Consider the following 19,596-nt stretch of genomic DNA (forward strand, 5'->3'; position numbering starts at 1 on the left):
TTTGGTACCATTTTTGTTTCCGTAGCTGCCTTATTAACGGAGTTAAACAGGGAGGGGGGAGGGCTACCCCGGGCTGCGGTGGTTAGGATTACCCCCGGGCCCGGTCGAAATAAAACTATAAAACTAGATTGCGAGACACAAACCTGTGAAAACGTTATGTTGTTCGTTGAGATGTAAAATGGTGTGTTCCTCAAAATTATAGTCAGTACCTATTTCTCCTTTTCCCCGTAGTACGCATATATGTGCGATTCTCTCACATACGATTGATATAGGTACGAGAATAAGCTCCATTAGGGCGACCCACATACAATTCCAGATAACCCGGGATATACATACCTATCACATTTTGTCACACCTCTCTGAGCTCAGTCTCAGTCTAAGGGTTCCCAAAAGAGGGGGATCTCTTCTCTGGCCGACTTTTGATAAACTGCTTCTCAACCTCCTCGAGATCAAGCTCGAGGGCAGCCTTTTGGTGAATGAAAATGAGTAGGAGAATGAGTGGGAGTAGGAGATAGCGACAGACGGTCCGAGAACGAACGTTCTGCTGACGCACTTGATACGAGGACCGTCAAAAACAGGCGTACTATTTTAACCGCCTATGATGAATGTTGCACCGGTCTTCTGTTCCCATACATCAGCCAAATTTTGTGGGGGCAAAAACATAGTCTTGCCCCCACGGCCTCCTGCCAGTGGGGGCAGTCTGCCCCCACTGCCCCCACGGTGGCGCCGCCCTTGAGTAGCAACGCTGCATCACTGACGACAGCTCAGAACGTGAGGACATGGAGTGCAGCCTTCGAAATGGACAGCCAATGTTTACAGCAAGACGGACAACCCAATGAACATTGGACTGACCGTTCTAAAAACACATCAAATCGACAATTAGTGTTTTTAACGCCTAGTTCTACCATAAATAATGAATAAAATAGCTGCAATATAAAGCTACCTTCACCGACATAAGCATCCGTGCTACTGCACCATGCAGAGTTGATGAAAATTAATGTTTCGCTAGCGAAACTATGTTATCGTTTTTTTTTGTGTCTCGGCACGTAAAACAGAAAGGTTGCAACGTGGATAGATAGTTTGATAAAATGATGATGAATAATAACATTGAATACTTTTGCTAAAATGTTTCATGCTATTAGGATAAGTGCATCACAGCATTAAATCAAATATGAGAATGGCGTCAGAAGGTCGTGCTATCATCTTACACCCATTGCATTGGCTAGTACGTAAGATTCTAAACTTTCACTTTACCTGGCTATATCAGGCGTTCAAAGTCCTAGCTATTGCAAGAAAACTCACCAATAAACGCCTCCAACAAACTCCAACCGAGACATGCGACAAACACTCAATGAAAACAACGCTTTCATGTGCAGTCCATCTTTTCCTGGCACAGTTTCGGACGTGTTAAATGACAAATGGATAAAGCCAACTCATGAACTGCATTTACTTGACAAAAACAAATATCTAGCATAATTAAGTACCAAGCATAATTGCAAAGACCAAGGAAGTTAAGAATGTCTAGGAGATACTAAATAAAATGACGCATGGCTCGCAAACAAGAAACATCTAAAAAACATTGTAATCCCTATAGACTTTGCTTTTATGATAGTACTTTGTCAGCAAAAAGTTAACCCACACCAAGAGTAGCCTAAGAATCAAGTGAGCTTTATATATCGTAGATCACTAAAAACATATAGACCACTAAAAACATATAGCATTCAGTATCATTCAGCTAATGTGAAGTGCTTCATTGGTGCACCACTATCATTTATCAACAACAAAATGAATGATATAAGGTATAGCACAGTAAGAAAAAATCTGCTGGCTTTTATGAATGACTATCATCATATAGGTGACATGCATCGCGCACGTCGCACAAGTGTGTCTTCCTACGAGTAAAGCAGGACTTGAATCGAGACTTGATCGAATATGAGTGCATGCATAACAGTTGATGGTATTCTCGCACAGATTTGGACCTACCTTATTGCTTTGATCACAATCCATCTTCAACGCCACATCCACACAAAATTCAATGGCAGCAAATTACCAAAAATCGCGATATGCCAAACCAAACATCGCGAAAAGCCAAACAAAGTAAAGCAACCTCACGAATACCTTAGTCCGTATTTTGGAATTTTGCGTACTGCAGTTTGCATTCTGGGAAGTTAGAGAAAGAAGTTTAAAAATGATTTTGTACGCGGTTTTACTGATCGAAGCGCGAGTATTCCCATTAACTGATTGGGAAACTCAAAGTGATGTCGTTATTTATTTTCAGTATTCTTTTTCTTTTTGAGAACCTACACACACAATGGAACAGTTTGATTATGATTGTGCCAGCCTGTGCTCCAAAATAACGGCAAGTCAAAATTATATTATCCTTTTTATCAGTGAAACATGGTAGCTGCTGTCTATGTCATGCTGTGCTCCTCATGATGATCCACGTATCTAGTAAACCCAAAAAGATTTAAGAGAAATAAAGCATGCTACACCGATCGTCCTTTTAACCCGCGCCCTGGTGGGGGGGGGCTATTTTTTGCCCCCCCCCCTCCAGACTTTTTGATATATCTCCAGAACCGCTGCGCCGATCGTCACCAAACTTTCAGTACCCTCCCGGACATCAATTTTACACATTGTGACCAAAAATTTTTCCAAAGGCTATGATAGGTTGGCCGGAAATGACGTCAGAGTAACGTCATGTTCTGCCGTTTTCGACCCAAAAAAGGTTTTCGCAGGAAGAGCTGTCAGGCCTATAGCTTTGCAAATACAGAAAAATGATAGAGACATAAAAGCTGTAGAATCAACAGGGCTACAAAACTGTTATCTCGGATTTTTGAAATTTTTGGATTTTGACCCCCAAAAATCAAAAAATAAATTTTTTGCATAAAATAATCGAAAAATCCAAAAACTTTTTTGAATTTCGCAAAAACCGGAATATATGTGATAGTGCTTACCGCCTTCCATCCACATACCAAATTTGAGATCGACACCTCTTTTTTTGGCGAAGTTATAGCGAAAAAACTGTTCAAAATTGATGACGTCAAATTTTCAAACTCAATTTTTAGCAATTCTAGACCCCGTAGCGCAAAACAAAGACCACCATTAGACTCCCCGTGACGAGCTGCATCGAATCATTACCCATTTTATGCAAAACTATCAACTTTAAAATTTGACCTTTTTTGGCCTGACCTTGACCTGACCTTGAGCTGAACTTCACCAGAAAGTGACCTAAGCCGTACCTGATAGTCTTATAACCAATACCATTGAGTTGGAATTGAAAAATTGGCCATAAAACATGCATCACACAACCTTAGTAAAGTTGGGCTCATGTGACCTGACCTGTGACCCTTGGTGACCTGACCTGTGACCTGACCTGGTATTGTCAGTGACCTCTAATAGTAATATATCTACTAGGCAACTGACGCCCTATCGCTGATTCTCGACAAAATGCGTTTTCCTCGGTGTTATAGCGCATTCCCTAGAAGACCCGTGAACGGTGAAACATATAATCTTTGACCTGACCTGTGACGTCATCGGTGACCCCGAGGTCAATGAAATTTGGTTTTCCTCGACAAATTTGACAGGCCTTTCGAACGCCGTTTGAATTTTGCGGATCCGTCCAGTAGTTTCGGAGATACGAGGGGGGGGGGGCAAAAAATAGCCCCCCCCACCAGGTCGCGTTATAAACAGACCCCACCAGGGCGCGGGTTAAGAGGAAGTAACGTAAGACTCTAAAAATTGAAGCCTATAGAAATATTTTTTTTTAATCGTGCTGGCAGGCTCGACTGCCAAAGGACCAGAAAAGTATGGACTGCATAAAACCAATAATTACCGTTGTTTTCAAAGAGCGTTCGTCTGTCCAGCAGAGATTGTTTGGAATGCAGTTTGAGCTTTGTGCTTGGAAATCTAATTAATTTTCCGTTATAATAACTCCTGGCAAATATACTTCCGATGTTCCGTTACTTCCGTTATTCATTCTGCCCTACCCACAGGCTGGCACACAGCATAATCCAAAGACAACACTCGACGGCGCCCGGTAAGTTACCGTTACGTTATCAAGTCCCGTTTACCGTTACGTTACCAGGTTGTCAGTTACCGTTACGTTACGAGCTGTGGGCTGACCGTCGTAACAAAGGTGCGAGAATACCGCCAACAGGCCTACACAGTACACACACGTATGGTGAACAGGGGAGCACCACCCGACCTCGGGCCGGGGGCGGGGGAGGGGGAGTTACCCACCCATCTGGCTAGACGTGAAGGCCCAAAAACGGCCAGAGAAACAAAGCAAAAAATACGAGAGCTGTATAAAATATGATGAAATGTGAAATTGTTTCATAGTTTTAAAAGCTTCTCTCGTCTCCTTGAGGCCCGAGGTCTTGGCCACATGATAAATATGCATTAAGGACCATTTAAATATTACAGTTATCAGATAAAATATCAAAGGTATATCATATCATGACGCCAACACATCAAAATGATCTTTTTCATTTCTATCATATTGTTTTCAAATCCGGTACGCAGCTCTCAAATTTTCGATGGCAGTAGGATGAATACGCTGTTACAAACAGTTATCCGATACCTTTTCGCAATCGTTGTGCCGGAAAGAGAACGCACCTTATTTACGTAGTTAAGTCTATCGCAAGCCAGATGGGTAGGAACTCTGTACAACCGATGGGCTTACCCCAAATGCCGCATACCTACTATGGACGTCAAACCCCTTGAGACCCCACTTTTTTGCGATAATTTGTAAATGCGTCAACTCTCGTTGACAATATTCTGGCAATGAGTGTTTCAGAACCTGCCGAAACTTTTATTATTAAGGTATTTTGACGCCAAGCGATTATGAAAGGTACTTCACATTCACTCGTAATGTTAAATTTCACGGAACGTATCTGCTGTTTGGGTAGAGGCTACACGCTCATGGGGCGGAGCCACGTAATGACGTCAGCGCTAAGCTCCGCCCTACCCCTCCGGCGCTCCTTGCCCGGCGACCGGTCACTCGCGTCTCTCGCTCCATTCAGGCTTGATGGTGGGCGGTAGCTGGTAGCGGTAGCGGGCGCTGGTAGATGGCATTTAGAGCAGATGGCGCTGGTGGCGGGGCTCGAGTGTGGCCGAGCGCAAGCCTCTCCCCGGGCCTGAATTGACCTTAGCATTACGAGTGAATGAGAAGTACCTTCCATAATCGTTTGGCGTCAAAATACCTTAGTACCTAATAAAAGTTTCGGCAGGTTCTGAAACATACATTGCCAGAATATTGTCAACGAAAGTTGACGCATTTAAAAATTATCGCAAAAAAGTGGGGCCTCAAGGGGTTTGACGTTCATAGTACGAGGCACGTGACGATCTGAACTGACTGTTACAGCCGCTATTCTCACTGTCCTTGTTCATGAATCCATTATTACCTACTAATAATTTTCTTGTACCAATTAAAGTCAGCCAGCTTCACTTTTAAAACGGAGATAAAGTAAAAGTAGTATAAGTACACAATGCGCACGCACAAAACGATTAAAGGGACGCTCCCACCTTCAAAAAAGTTAATGAATTGGCACGAAAGTGATGTCGCTCGGTTCAGAAAGAGCGAAAACGAATATCTACCAAATTTCATCGAAAAATATTCACCGGTTTTCAAGATATTATACTTTTACTTTTGTTTACTTTTTGGGATCTCCGCTGTTCCTAGCGACTTTATTTGAAAGTGCGGCATTTGTTGCGCGCAAAGCAGCATATACCACCGCGTGCTACCAAACGTTTTAGTAAAAGATTTAAAAATCGTTAGATCTCCGCTGACGTCACAAATTCTAAGGGGGCATACCAATGCACTAGCCCCTTAGAATCCGAAAACTGCAAGTTTGAAATTCCATATCTCCGAATTAAAGCATTTGTCGATGTTGTGAGTGCCCAAACCGGTATTTGCAGGCCATGGCCACCAATTTGGCTATCTCAACTCAAAACTAATGTTAAGGTGGGAGTGTCCCTTTAACTGATATAGATGATAATGTAAAACTGGGCTTAAATTTTTTTCCGATTCTTCAATACCTACGCTGCAATGAATGCAGCCGCTAGGAGCCGAACCACAAAAAAGCCAAACTTGATCGAACGGAACTAAATTAAAGAACGGAATTTAATTGCAGAGTACGATCAACGTCTACTACACCATCGGCCGGGGATGGGAGTCGGGTCGGGGAGGGGGGGGGGGGGGGGCAAGGTAGGGCGGGGCGGTGCTCCCCTGTCGGATGTCGCCTCCGGGGCACCCACCTGCCGCGACTCCGGCCGCCGACGCGTCAGAGGTGCCCGGAAGGGGAAGGCCACCGCCACCTGCCACAGGAGCGGGACGGGCGAGCGTCAGACGACACCAGCGACCCTTCCCTCAGCGCCAGACCCGAGTACGGGAGCGGCTGTTAATAATCATATACATAACGAGTAGTTGAACGAGTAGTTAACATTTGATGGAGGGGGAAATTTGTTCCTCTTTCAAATTTGATAACGATTTACAGTTTTACTTGTTACAACATGCTCCATGTACTAAAATGAATGAATGAAATGATGAACTAAAACGATTACTGAGACAGGCCATCAAGGATTGAGGATTGTTTGCTTACCTTGACTCAGGTCATGGTGCATCATCCCGGACATCGAATGTTCCGAGTCATAGCTGCCCTCATAGTTCACCACCTGACCCAGCGCCTGCTCTAAGCTCACATCATCGTCCGTAATGTCCACTTTTTCCACTTTCACCGCCGGGTCCCGTCCTTCCGGGCCGGCCGGCAGCGGCGACACTGTGTCCGACATCTGCTGCTGCTGCTGCTGCTGTACCGCCGGCTGCATCTGCAGCGGCGGCAGCTGTGACGGCGCGGGCGGCGGCGGCGGCTGGGTGGCCGACTCGGCAGGGGACGGGACGGCGTCACCGGACGGCTCGGAGCCGGCCGGCGTGGCCGGGCCGCCACCGCTCGAGCCGGACGGTTGGCGCGCGCGCGCCGCCGCTGGGGAGGCCGGCGGCGGCGGCTCGGGCGAGTCGGACACCACCACCGGCTCCACGTACACGTCTGAGTCGGTCGGCGGCGGCGGAGGAGGCGGCGGGCGCTTGGGCGGCGTGGGCGCCGGCTGCGGCGCGGCCAGTGGCCTCTTCATCGGTGTCGGTGGCAGCACGCGCGGCGCCATGGGCGGGGCGACCGGCCCCGGCCGGTGCCTGGGAGGCGGATGATGCGACATCGGCTGCATCGGCGGGTGCCGTGCCACAGGTGGGGGCGGCTGTGCAGGTGCTTGTGATTCCTGAAGAAAGAGATGGAAGATATGTCATGGGCAACTAATCATGGTGATAGCCATTTGGATCTAAGGAAAACAGCCCCTGATAAGGCAGAGTAGCAGCTTCTCATCATACATAAAACCAGAAATTACTTTGAATATGCTGGAATGTCATTTGCCCATCATTTGACTTTGACTCAAGTTTCAACCAGCTTCAGATTTAAGTGAGTTTTGCTTCAGCAAAATTACAAAAAAGGAGAGTCTCCATCTACAATGGACTCTGCTTTTAAAAAGGAGTCTCCATAATAGTGCAACCAGTTTGATGGTTAAGATTCCATCTTGATCTGAACCCACCTTTTCATCATCACCAGTCAAGCCACGAACTTGCAGCATTTCAGCAGTCTTCAAAAAACTGCTCAACTGCCCTTGTGTGACGTTCACTTCACCATTGTACACAAACTCTACTACAGCTTTGAGATCAACATAGGTTGTGTCCTTGAGAAAAAAGACTGGATGTTGACAAGGATTTTCCTGAAAACAAGATACATTACCTTTTAGTAAAGCAGAACAGGGTGAGAGAACAAGAACAGGTGTCATCTCATTCTGCCTAACATTGAAAATGGAAACATCAATGCTGTTGATTGCTGAGGTTAATGACTGGTGTCATTGTAAAGGTGATGGTCATGCCCAAAGGTTGCATTGAAAAAAAAATCAGCAATTTTTAAATTGAAGGTTTGGCTGACATTTTATGTGTGTACAACAGTTCATTGTCTTATCAAATTTCTATCCTTAAATGGCTTTAACAGCTCTTCAAATATCATTAGCACTTGATGAAAAATTGAATTGATTGAAATTGAAAGTAATTGACTACTTTACAATTGACATACCTTGAGAAGCTCCCTGAAGTATGGACTACATGCTGAAAGCATCATTCTGTGGGCCTTCACCTTCTTGCCCTCACAGCAAAGCGTAATGTCAACCAGCTCTTCATCCTGCCTCAAGTCTTCAAACACAGCAGTGACACTGTTCCTGAAGTCATTCCACTTCAGGCAGAACCTCTGACCATCAGCTGCCATAGCTCACTGAAACATCAAAGATTGGTTAGGAAACAGAACCTACTTTCAACAGTTCTCTGAAGACCACTTATCTCAAACAGACTATTTAACACCTATGTACTTGTAAGAAGGTGAGGAAGGGTACAAACAATTACAGATGTCTTAGGAAGTAGGCCATTTTCAGTGTCATAGCATTTAACAATTTGACAGATGGAAGAGGTGGGCAACCTATCTCCACTGCAGTCATAACAAGGCCCAAAGACCAGTACTGTAGGGTGGGGCTATTTGAGACAGTATGTAGTGGTTGAGTAAAATGGCTATAAATTGAAAACCATTTGATATTTTTGTGTCATTTTTCCTCAGGCAATTCACTGTTTGATTCCACACCAACCTGAGCAAAAATGACAAAAAATGAAATGGTTTTCATTTTATAGCCATTTTAATAGACCAATACATACTGTCTGAAATAGCCCCACTGTCTCAAACAGACCGACCAAATGCCTTACAGCATGATAGTGAGCTGTCAGGCTTTAAACCTATTCAGGTCATGTATTTCAAAGAGTAAATATGACATCATAGTATTGTCCTGGTAAAAATGAATTGTTGAACACCAGTAAAGTTTATATAAAGGTAGCTTTCAAAGGCTACTGCCTTCTTCATCAGCCATTCAAGGGTTTTAAATAACAAGACAATACATATTTGATTATTATTGTCCTGTAAATTGTTCATTCTCCCTAGTACATTCAGCAGCTTTCCGCAAAAGAGTGGCCAAACTTTAAGAAAAGTTTGTTTTTGTTTTCAAACTGCACAGGTAAACCTGAGGAGACACTTCTGAGGAGCTAGTTAGGTCAAGTAAGATAAGGTCCAATCTCCCGCACCTGTGGCTGGAAATGGGCAGGTGGCCATTCAGCTAGAGCCGCAGCTCTGCTGAACAGTCTCCCACCTCATGTTGTGGCTGCCTCCTGCATGCTGTTAATGCCGAAATGGTGGAAGGGAAAACAGCACCTTGTCGCTGACCAACAGGGTGATTCGTGGACTGGAGGGGATGTCCATGCTTTGCCATTAGTAAATGTGAATAATCAGATAAGTAACCACAGATACAGGTCCTGAGCAGTAATCGCCACCGAATTTGAGAATATGGATTGCTTATGATTGTTCAGTACCTAGGTATCATACCAATACCCTCAGCCACAATACAAATACACACAATACAATTGTGATTGTGTGGTGACCCTCTTCAAGCTCAAAAGTTCTTTCCTTCATGTTTTCAAATTGTGAATTTCTCCATCTTTAGAGGGTGCAAAAGGTAGTAAGTCATCCAATGCCTCCCTTCTTGGTACACAAACTGAAATGCATTATCGCGGCCCGCGAACGCGAGACATTTCATTTTCAGAACAGGCACCTACCTTGCAAAATTATGCTTTATGATTTCTGCAGCAAAAGCTGGGCAGAGAAAATACAAACCACAACACATAGAATGTATATTACATGCACAGCCAGGCTTGGGCAGCGCCGGCGCGGACAAACCTCCGAGTGCCTCCGAGGCTCCCCTCCTCTGCTCCTCCTGATCAAGATGGCGTCAGCGAGCGTCCTCTCTGGTCCTCTCAGCGCTCAGCGCATCCCCTCAGCGACCAATCAGCGCCCGAGTTGCAAGATATATTTTGTAAAACAATTATTCAACCGATACAAAGGAAGCGAAGCCGACCTAATTTTTGACAAACAATAAAAAATCATTGAAAGTTTTTTCAAATAAATGATAACTGTTGTGTAATGAAGAAACAAATGAATGAGCTATTAAAAAATCACAATTTTCGTCTGCTAACACGGAACAGAAACAGGCGCTGATTGGTGGACAAGTCAAGTGTCCTCTTGTCAAGTGAGCTAGAGTGGCAAAAATGAGGACAATCAGGAACGGATGGATAAATGCCCCCGAAAACAGCGATGGATGACGCTTGGCGTAAATTGTAACACAGGTGACTGCTTTCCAATATCTATCTTTCCATAAAGTCGAAGATCACGAACCCAAGAAACCCAATCTGAACAACTTTGAAGAACCCAAGTTTTTTTTTCAGAACCAACGAAGCGATGAAGAAGTCTGTTTATTGGCATATGATGAAAAGTCTCGTCACAGCTCGCAGCCGAGCAAGACAAATCAGACAGGAGCATACGCATACATGGTGCAAACAATGAGGCCAAGTCATCGTCGCGTCCATTCTTCTACCACAGACACTGACATGCATTCATAGTGAAACGACGGTTGCAAAACGCCTACTTCGATTTCCAAGATTGTTCCACGACTTTTCGTTAATTTCGACCTATCACTTATGGCTGGATGTTTTGTTGTGCGCTCGTCTCGGCTGAGCCCTGAGCAGTGAGCACCCAATGTGTTTGCAAATGTGTTCGGGCGTGACTCGAATTTTTAGGGGTGGGGAGAAAAGGGAAAAATTGAGTCGGAAAGATAAACAGACAGCGGAAACAGTAGAACCATTCTAACATTTCAAACTATATATTATGGGATAGGAAAAAATTGAAATAGATGGGCACTTCTTTAAGTCAATAATATGAAATGGTTTACAACAGAGTCCAAAAATAAGAAATGGCCAATTTTGATGAAATGAATACACATCAAAGACAACAACAGACTTTGTACAGACGCCGATTGGCACCAAACAACTGCACCTCTGTGGATGACGTCACCAAAACGACATCCGATGTAGTACGTGAGGACCACGGCAGCCTCCATATGCGATCGTGCACCCGATCACAGACGTCAGTCACCAATGGGTCCACATTATACGACTATCAAAAACAGCGATGACGAACTCATACAACTCACACACACTCGAACACACATACTCCCTCCCACAGACTCATGCACCCATACATGCGAATTCACACAAGAGCATCCATTTGAAGCAGGTAACTTCTGCTTCTCACGGACCTCGACGTTACGCGGTGTTCCTCCATCCTTATTCGTCAGAGGTCTCAATTCCATTTTCTGCCGCTGGCAGCGCCACTATCGCACCCAGTGCGATGCAGCATTCGTCTCTGTTCACCAGACCGGCGGTCACTCACAGGGCGTCGGCAGCAGTAGCTCCTGGCCGCCCTCACCGCTCTCCACGACACTGCGGGCGAACCTGACGCCAGCACGCAGTCGCACCGCCAGTTCCACGGTCGGCCGTATCTGACCTGGTCACTGACAATTGACCACAGACCGGTGACCACTAACAGGTGACCACTGACCAGCGACCACTGACCGGCGACCACCGTCCTCTGCGGCCAGTCGTAGGCCGGATCGGCCGCCGGGCGCCGGAGATCCTTCCAGTCACCGGGCGCCGCGGACAGTCCCTCCGCCGGCGCCGGCTCGTGCACCAGCCGCCGAGTCTCCGTCCCCGCGTCTGACACCATATCCGTACATCTTCCGTTAGTGTCTGCGCCGCTTGTCCCTGTCGTCGCGGCGCTCGTCGCCGGGCCGCTTGCTGGCCTGCTTGGCTTTGGAGAGGAACTGGTCGATACCGAACGGATCGAACTCCTCCTGGCGCTCGAACTGGACGGGCCCCGTGCGCGGCGCGCCGCCCGACCGGTCGGCGCCCTCGAATCCCTTATCAGGAGCGAACCTGAAATGGAGGGCCAATGTGGTGACGGTGAACGTGGCAGCGGTGGAAACACGTTTTGGTGTATGTTAAACAAACGACACAACTAAACGTGCCACAGTATGAGAGATGTGCATTAATTAACTGTTCATATATACTTGAAGGAATGAAGAATTTTCATTTCGCATGACAAACATTCTTTGGTAAACTGTTGTAGCAGTATCTGCCTCGAGACATCACGCCAATGCTGCCGGTCCTCCATCCAGTCGAGTATGAATACCCGACCGTCATAGCCATTAGCCACGGCACCCGGCCCAGACCATCCCCGTCGCCACCACTCACCTGTTGGTCTTCATCAGGCTCTCCAGATCATCACCAAACACCTCCTTCTCGACATTCTTTCCCGGCCGGTACACATTGGAGGCCATGGAGGCGCCCTGGCCCCACGGCTTGTCGTACACATTGTACGCGTCCTCGTCGTTGAACCCGCTGTCCATGCCACGGCTCTGGTTGAAGAGCCGCTGGTCGAACTGGGTCTCCCCGGAGCCGCCGGGGCGGGCTGGCAGACCGAGCGCGATCTGTTCGGAGATGTCTCGCTCACGCTGCCGGTCCTGGCGGCTGCGCTTGTCGTTGCCGGTGCGCGCCAGGTTGCGCTCACGCGCGCGCTCCTTGTGACGATCCTGACGCAGCGCGTCACGGTCGCGCACCGCGTCATCTGGGGACACAGGCAGAGGCGGGGCCGGCGCCCACTGAGACCGAGAGGTGGTGAGGGGTGTCTGCCTCAACTACTGTGCTCGGTAATGATAAAAGTGCAGCGAATTCCTCCAGACTGAAACTGAGGGCGACTGAGGGGAAATGGGGACGCCAGCTGGAACCTGTCGGCCGAGCCGGAGAGGGGTTAAGCCACGCCTTCCAGCGCCACCTGTTGGCTCAAGTGGGATTTTCGTTACGTTCATCATGACACTGACAGGTCTCTAGAATCGATTGGGACCTCGCCAACCTGCCAGCTCGCAACACTGTGGGAAAGCTTATAGATGTCACATTTAGCAATAAGCAGATCACCAAAAGCAATCTAACTCCAGGCTGACCCCAATCTGGCTTATCTAGCCCCCTGATTAGTAGTAAGAGGATGTCCTATTATTTGCTCGCTCTCATTCAGCCCAGGCCCGGATACTAATCATCCCTAGTCCTACCGCCATTACTGTGTACTCACAGAGCACGGGACGTGTGTACGCAGAACCGCTCTACAACCGGCTCAATTTATACTCCCAGTCGCCAAGGTCAGTCACTACTACGCTCCACCGCCCACCAGCTCTGCCACTTAACCAATCAAGTAGCACTCCGCCCTAGTTAAATTTAACGCACCACATCCTTTCAGCCCGCCCGCACGCAGTCACTCGGCCACGAAAACATCATCCAGTACCCGCCCAACGCTGCGTCTCACCTTCTTTGGCGGTGGCCGTGCGGATACCAGCGCGCTCCTCGCGGGCCTTCTTGGCGAGCTCGCGCAGATTCTCCTCCTTACGCTCCTTCTCCTTCTGCGCCAGTCGCTTCTCGAGCTGGGCTCGCATCTCGACCGCCTCGCGGGACTGTTGACATAGGCGGCCGTCATTGCATGTGTCATCATGAGTACCGAACGCTGGCAGGATCTGCATTGAACAGCTGGGATAAACAATGTCATTAATTCACCACCAAGTATGCCAGCTCGTTTATACAACACGCACATTCGCGCTGACGTTTGCTAGTCTCGCTGCGGACGGTTTATCAAAGTTTACAACATCAGACGCTACCCGCCTGAGTCGGTCTTGGAATGTGACTAGCATATGAGATGACTGATATGCGTACATATGCAATGCTCAAAGAAAAGGTCATCTTTTTACGTTGCAGTACAAATTTAGAAACAGCATATTTAAGTGTTTACGCTACAAACCAGGCGATGGCGAGGACACCTTCTTTGGTTAGTGTGACGTCACCTCGTTTAGTCATTCTGATTTAAATGGGTTTGTTCGTTGAAAAATCGCTTAAAACTTGGTCTGAACTTTGCTGTGGTGCCTACAGAGTAAAAAGAATCAGCTTTATGACAGTAATGTGGCCTGGGGAAAGTGGTAATTTTGGGCTGTGACGTCACATATTTGAATGTTTGTGTTTGGAATATGGGAAGCCTAAGATGTTTAATGAAAAATAAATGCCAGAACCGTGTTCCTGGTCATCCAATCTATAAAGTCGGGCACAATTTAACTGGTTTTAACAACATTTTAGAAGGTGGGATAGTCCCTTTAATTAACCCTTCAGATCCACCAATGCGAACGGTGACATCCCGGGGACAGTAGCGCCAGGGACCGACCTTTCTGTCAGCGATGTACAGCGACTCAGCCAGCTTGGCAAAGTTCTCGTTGATGTGGACCTGCTGGAGGCCACGACCGTCGGCTGCCAGACGTTTGTCCAGCGGGATCGTGTAGCCCTGTAGGTTGGAGATACAGCGGTCAGAAGGGAGGTCACGGCGGTCAAAACAGTGGTCACGGCGGTCAGAACAGAGGCCAAAGCGGTCAGAACGAAGGTGGCAGCGGTCAAAAAGCTCATCGCAGCCAGAGGAAAGCCACTATCTTCAAAACACGAATAGCAGTGAAAGAGTCAGGGAGGACATTGAAGACAGAACAGATGTGACCATAATCAGCGTAAGTCACATATCAAACAAACAGATGGCTCACTTTAAGTACATAGTTATGGTCCGAAGTACGAGCAACGTGCCACTGCATCAGAGACAACAGACTCAAAGGCAGTGAACGACAACCCACGCGGCACGACACGCTGGTCTGATTGGCTACATGAAATGGCATCCAAAGCAATACAATGATGGTCCCGCTCGTCTGGAAAGATCATCGTCAATGATTATGACAAATACGACCGATGCTCACCGCACCGTGTGGCATATGAAACTTAGCGATAGTTGCAAATTCAAAGACAGAATGAGAGTACCGAGAGAATGTCCGAGGCCCCGAATTACAATAAAAAGTTTATACTAAAGACTAATCACTTTCTAGCTGGTTCACGTTTCATCTACATTTTACAGTCCAAAATTTGTAAAGTGCAATAGAAAGTGCGAGACCGGGCGATACCGCTTCTAAAAAAAACAGGAATACGTCACCAAATAGCCCAGTGTCTATCCGCTCTGTCTTAGCATGTCGGGCGTAGGCAGTGCGCTCAGCTATGGGTTAATTGATGACCTTGGAAGGCCGAGACTCAGCCAGCCGGCGCAGATCGCTCCGTCTCGACATAGCACTACATTGAGCTCAATTGAGTTCACCGACTGCACGGTACAGTACACCGCGGCTCCGCGACACAGCCGGCCTCGCTTCCTGTCACGCTGGTCCCCGGTGGGTCAGCGAGCCACGACACGACCACCCGGCCCAGTCGGCAGCAGTGCCACAGCCGAGTGATGTAGGTACCCATTCACTACGGGCGCAATCACGCTACACCACGCCCAAAATGTCTGAAACCCTCGAGCAAAACAAATCCAATGACTGAGCGGTGACGGTGTGGCCGCTTTAGGCGCCGGATTTTCTCGGGTACCTAGTGAGCTCAGTTCACAGCGGCAGTGTCCGCTACACAAAACGCGCAGCAGGCCTGCCGAAGGACGTAGTCACGCCGAGGGCCGCGAGCCGCTCGCCTCATATAAACATAGAGCACTGCCGGGTGGCCACAGTGACGCGGACAGAGAAGAAAGAAACAAATAAACGGCAGATCGGCACAAGACGCGGCCGGCGTTTTGTAACTCCAGTTCAAAATAAACGCCAGAAGTGCTGCGCCAGATTACTGTCAATTATTCTCAGCTCCAAAACGAGGACAATGCGCTTTTGCACATGTTTTTGCGCAATGCTTATGTGCATATACCACCACTACACACTGCCTTTCAGACACCAGCGGTCCAAACTGCCAGCATCTAGATCTAGCCTTTTTTGTAAGTCCATTACAAAAACTACTATAGAACTAGGTGTGAAGTTAAAATAGATAAGTGCGCAGTTGCATTATTTCCGGTGCTCCCTCGCAGCTCTCCTTCACCGCTACATGTCGTAGCAAAATACCCAGGATCTGTGAGACAGACAGTCGACGTGCAGCGCCCTATCCTCGTGAGAGCCCACGACAGCAGATCACAGCGCAAATAGCCCACAAGAAAGTGCACTGACCTTGGCGTTTTTCCAGTTTGAGATGCACGGAGGGATCTTCCAGTCCTGCTGCTCCTTGACGGTCACCTTCCGTGTCGGAGAGTGCATCACAGGCGCCGGCGGCGACGGCGGACCGCGAGGAATCTTGGCGTTTATTCTGAAATAGACGGGATAACACGTAAATACGGTGACTTGAACTATAATAACCCGGCTACGGTTATAAATTTCGGCTTGTGGCACATTTGCAACTCATCGCACTATACTCTAGCAGCCATAGCTTAATGCACTACATTTATATATAACCGGTTTATTTTCAACCATGACAGTATCTCACCAATAGTGGCATTACCCAACAATTAAGCCCGAATTAATTTTGTTCCCTGCGTATCATATATTTTTGCTTGGGTGTCAGAGGGGAAAATTGCTGACCAAAAAGGGGATGAGAGTGAACAATTGTTGGTCAGATTAGGCCCAAAAAGAGTGGCTAAGGACCAAAAACATGAATTTATCTACTAATTGTGGCAGATAGAGGATTCAAAACAACCATTTATGCAACTTGCTCTTTCTTGGTGGAATTGGGAGTGGAAATTTGGTCTTGAAAATTGGAGGTGAGAGTGGAAAATTATTTTCATTTGGATGTCGTTTCCCACCCAAATCAACAAATTTTGGGGCAGTGATCATACCAGTCAATAGCCTCGCCATTTTCCGCGAAGCTTTAACTGAATTGGAGCTAAATGGTGTGAAGTCGTACGAACCACATGCTCTTGTCTAAAGAAAGCCGATACTTCTATAGGTCTTGTTTATTGGCACGAAAAATAGCTGGGGGGTAACAAAATGTTGTATTTGTCATGTCAAATAACAGGCCATCCATCAACAGTGCCGTTTAAACCGAAATTATGCTAAAGCTGATGGTACGCCATAACCATACAGCAATATGCCTTGTTGCTTTTAAGTTGCAACATCGTAATGGCCAGCGGCAAAATACGGTTATAGTTTCCACGCACAAGCCTGAGAGGAGTAATCTCTGAAGAGCGTCAGCGACTTCCAAATAACGCAAAGCACATCAAACATACCCTAATATCAGTACGAAATATTGACATGATATGAATATTCAGGGCAGACAGAATATTGACAGAATATTCGGGCAGTGGGTTACCGGCTACGGGGCAGTATGAAATGCGTCCACATCAAAGGCATTATGTATTTGGGATGTAAGAAGTGAACGCCCGGAATGTATCGGCCATTGTCACTCGGTGACAGGGTGTTCATTCATTGGGGTTTACGGGCGCGTCGACTGCGGTGGTCATTTTGCGCCCATTCGGTGACAGGGTGTCTGAATACACATCTGCAACTAATATTAATTTCTGTATGAATCCAGCCAAAGTGTTGTAACTTGTAACTCCAACGTTCAGTAACCACTACACGGAATACCCCGCCGCCAGCACAGCCCACGGGCGATGTTAGTAGCCCATGGAGCTGGCGGAGCCCACCACGATCAGCACCAGGAAGACGAGGAACGCCAGCCGATCCAGCAGTCCGGCCAGCGCGGTCCACTCGTGACAGAGGCCCTTGGCGTCCGGCTCGGGCGGCGCGGCCAGACAGCAGACACAGGCCAGGCAGCCGGTCAGCAGCCGGCGCAGACAGGCGGGCAGCCGGCAGGCGCGCGGCCGGCCCAACACCACCACCAGCACGGTCCAGAGTAGCACGGCCACGGCGATGTACGTGTAGGCGTGGTAGGCGCGCAGGAAGTGCGCCCGGTACTCGGCGCTGCCCACCAGGCCGAACTCTGTGAGCGCCGCACCGCCGGCCGCCAGCACACTCAGACAGGGCAGGGTCAGCTTCTGTGGCGAGTCGACCGGCACCAGCAGGCCGGCCAGCGCCGTCAGCAGCGACACGGCCACCGGCAGGTTGGGCCACGCCGACAGCGAGCCAGAGCGGCGCAGCTTCACCTCCAGTGTCGCATCCACGTACGGCTCCGGGCAGCACGAATAGTACACGGTGTTCTTCTTAATGGACGCTCCCTGCAGCTTCCAGATCTCACCAGTCTTGATGAACGATGACAGGTCGGCGCTGTCATCTTTAATGTCTATATCCACCTGGTATCCATTGTAAGTCCAGGAGCCAAGTTTCAGCGTGCATCGGAATTCCTCAAGGTGGGGACCGGCGTGGTAGTCTCTCCTACAAAACACACGCAAAGACGACGGCGGCACGTACAGCATCGAACCGTCCGAGTTCACGACGATTAACGTCTTTCCCATCCACGACATATCCGGTCGGGGCAGCATGTTGTACGGCATGATGTCCGGAATCCACACATCTTCCGGCGGGATGCGCAGGCTCTCCACGCCCCCATAATCCTCCGGGTCCCAGACGAGTTTGTCGTCCTTCCACTCCAGGTTACCCCAGATGTTGAGCGTGGCCTCGTGCGTGGCCTCATCGAGCACCACTTGCTGCAGGGTCAGTCCCAGGGAGACTTTGACCGTCTGGCTGTGGTTGGTCACCGGCCGCACGCGGCGGTCGTAGTCTACCAGCAGGTCCCGCAGCAGGCGGGTCTCGTCGGCGCTGCCGCGGACCGGCGCACTCAGCAGCGGTAGTAGCAGCGGCGCCAGCAGCGCACAGCCCAGCGGCGGAGCACGCATGGCGGAACGGCGGCCGGCGGGCGACTGGGGCCACCACTCGGCCGGCCGCGCCGCTCCGCCTGCTGGCCGAGTCCGCCGCCAGGGCGGCCGCCGTATAATCAACAGCGCGTGGAGAGGACCTTGGATAATTAAACAATCGTCCAATTCAGCCGCGGCTAAAGAGCGACCGCTAAACGTACCGACGCCTCAACTGGGAATATTTTCTACTTAGCATAATACATCCACTCCACCGTAAGTTTCAATGCGTGCTTCCCAAAACTTTGTTAAAAACTAAAGCAGCCTTGTATCTTATGCACAATTTCTTCTTCGGCGAGTCTCAGAAACCATCGCTCATCATATTTCAATTGGGACGAGGGATCGGGGTGTAAATGAAAAAAGAATAATAGTTTGGAAAGGCGTTTGGAGAATTTTCGCATGCTTGAAATATTATCGAAACCATGTTCGAAAGCCAAACAAACCCTGCTATATTGTAATATACATATACGATTTGTCTGCTTTTTAGTCATATTGGTCATTCATATTCTGGATATTACTTCTGTCATCTTTCTCACATGGTAAGCTACTGACTACTGTACTAGGGAGTGAGGGGAACAAAGGTCCAGTTAACAAATAAGTCAACAACAACACCCGCCCCCAAATTTAGTATTTACAATCCATTCAGGGAAAAGAATGAGAAACAAAAAATAGGAACATTACACTTTCCGGCCTTTTCAGCCCGTTAGCCAAGAGCTAGAAACAACGGAGCGGATCGCCTACCAACCAAATCCTTCAGCTGAACTCATTGCCGTCGTCACTTATGCATGACACAAGTATGTAGACAAATAGGAATATATGTCGCAAACTGGCGTACGCAGGGGGGGGGGGCGGAGGAATGGATCGGACTAGAGTTGAAGAAAACTTCGGT

At 48.2% G+C, this 19,596-nt stretch overlaps 3 protein-coding genes across 35 annotated transcripts in view; all 3 read right to left on the bottom strand.

Moving 5' to 3' along the window:
• LOC122376384 (broad-complex core protein isoforms 1/2/3/4/5-like) overlaps positions 1 to 10,093 on the bottom strand; it is a 50,469-nt gene extending 40,376 nt beyond the window's left edge. For 8 of the 33 annotated variants that reach the window (XM_043356238.1, XM_043356237.1, XM_043356235.1 and 5 more), the window contains exons 1-5: positions 9,835 to 10,087; positions 8,130 to 8,324; positions 7,597 to 7,773; positions 6,600 to 7,269; positions 6,256 to 6,315 (exon numbers count right to left, since the gene is read on the bottom strand). In XM_043356238.1, the coding sequence (XP_043212173.1) occupies positions 6,256 to 6,315; positions 6,600 to 7,269; positions 7,597 to 7,773; positions 8,130 to 8,318 (1,096 nt within the window). In that variant the 5' untranslated portion in view covers positions 8,319 to 8,324; positions 9,835 to 10,087. Of the gene's footprint in view, positions 1 to 6,255; positions 6,316 to 6,599; positions 7,270 to 7,596; positions 7,774 to 8,129; positions 8,325 to 9,703 lie in introns of all 33 variants that reach the window. The other 25 variants (XM_043356243.1, XM_043356248.1, XM_043356242.1 and 22 more) reach the window with 11 other exon arrangements.
• A 288-nt stretch (positions 10,094 to 10,381) lies between these two features.
• On the bottom strand, positions 10,382 to 16,973 carry LOC122376387 (SNW domain-containing protein 1-like). The gene is made up of 6 exons (XM_043356251.1): positions 16,969 to 16,973; positions 16,075 to 16,210; positions 14,235 to 14,351; positions 13,335 to 13,479; positions 12,233 to 12,605; positions 10,382 to 11,914 (listed from the first exon to the last, which is right to left on the bottom strand). The coding sequence occupies exons 1-6, from the start codon at positions 16,971 to 16,973 to the stop codon at positions 11,722 to 11,724; spliced, it is 969 nt and encodes a 322-aa protein (XP_043212186.1). The 3' UTR covers positions 10,382 to 11,721.
• Positions 16,838 to 18,712, bottom strand: LOC122376388 (acetylcholine receptor subunit alpha-type acr-16-like). Its single transcript, XM_043356252.1, has one exon. It carries the CDS (start codon positions 18,690 to 18,692, stop codon positions 17,514 to 17,516), a length of 1,179 nt encoding a protein of 392 aa, XP_043212187.1. The 5' UTR covers positions 18,693 to 18,712; the 3' UTR covers positions 16,838 to 17,513.
• Positions 18,713 to 19,596: the final 884 nt, after the last annotated feature.

Source organism: Amphibalanus amphitrite, unplaced genomic scaffold (genome assembly GCF_019059575.1).
Source record: "Amphibalanus amphitrite isolate SeventyFive unplaced genomic scaffold, NRLGWU_Aamphi_draft 002121F_arrow, whole genome shotgun sequence".
Lineage (NCBI taxonomy): Eukaryota > Metazoa > Arthropoda > Thecostraca > Balanomorpha > Balanidae > Amphibalanus > Amphibalanus amphitrite.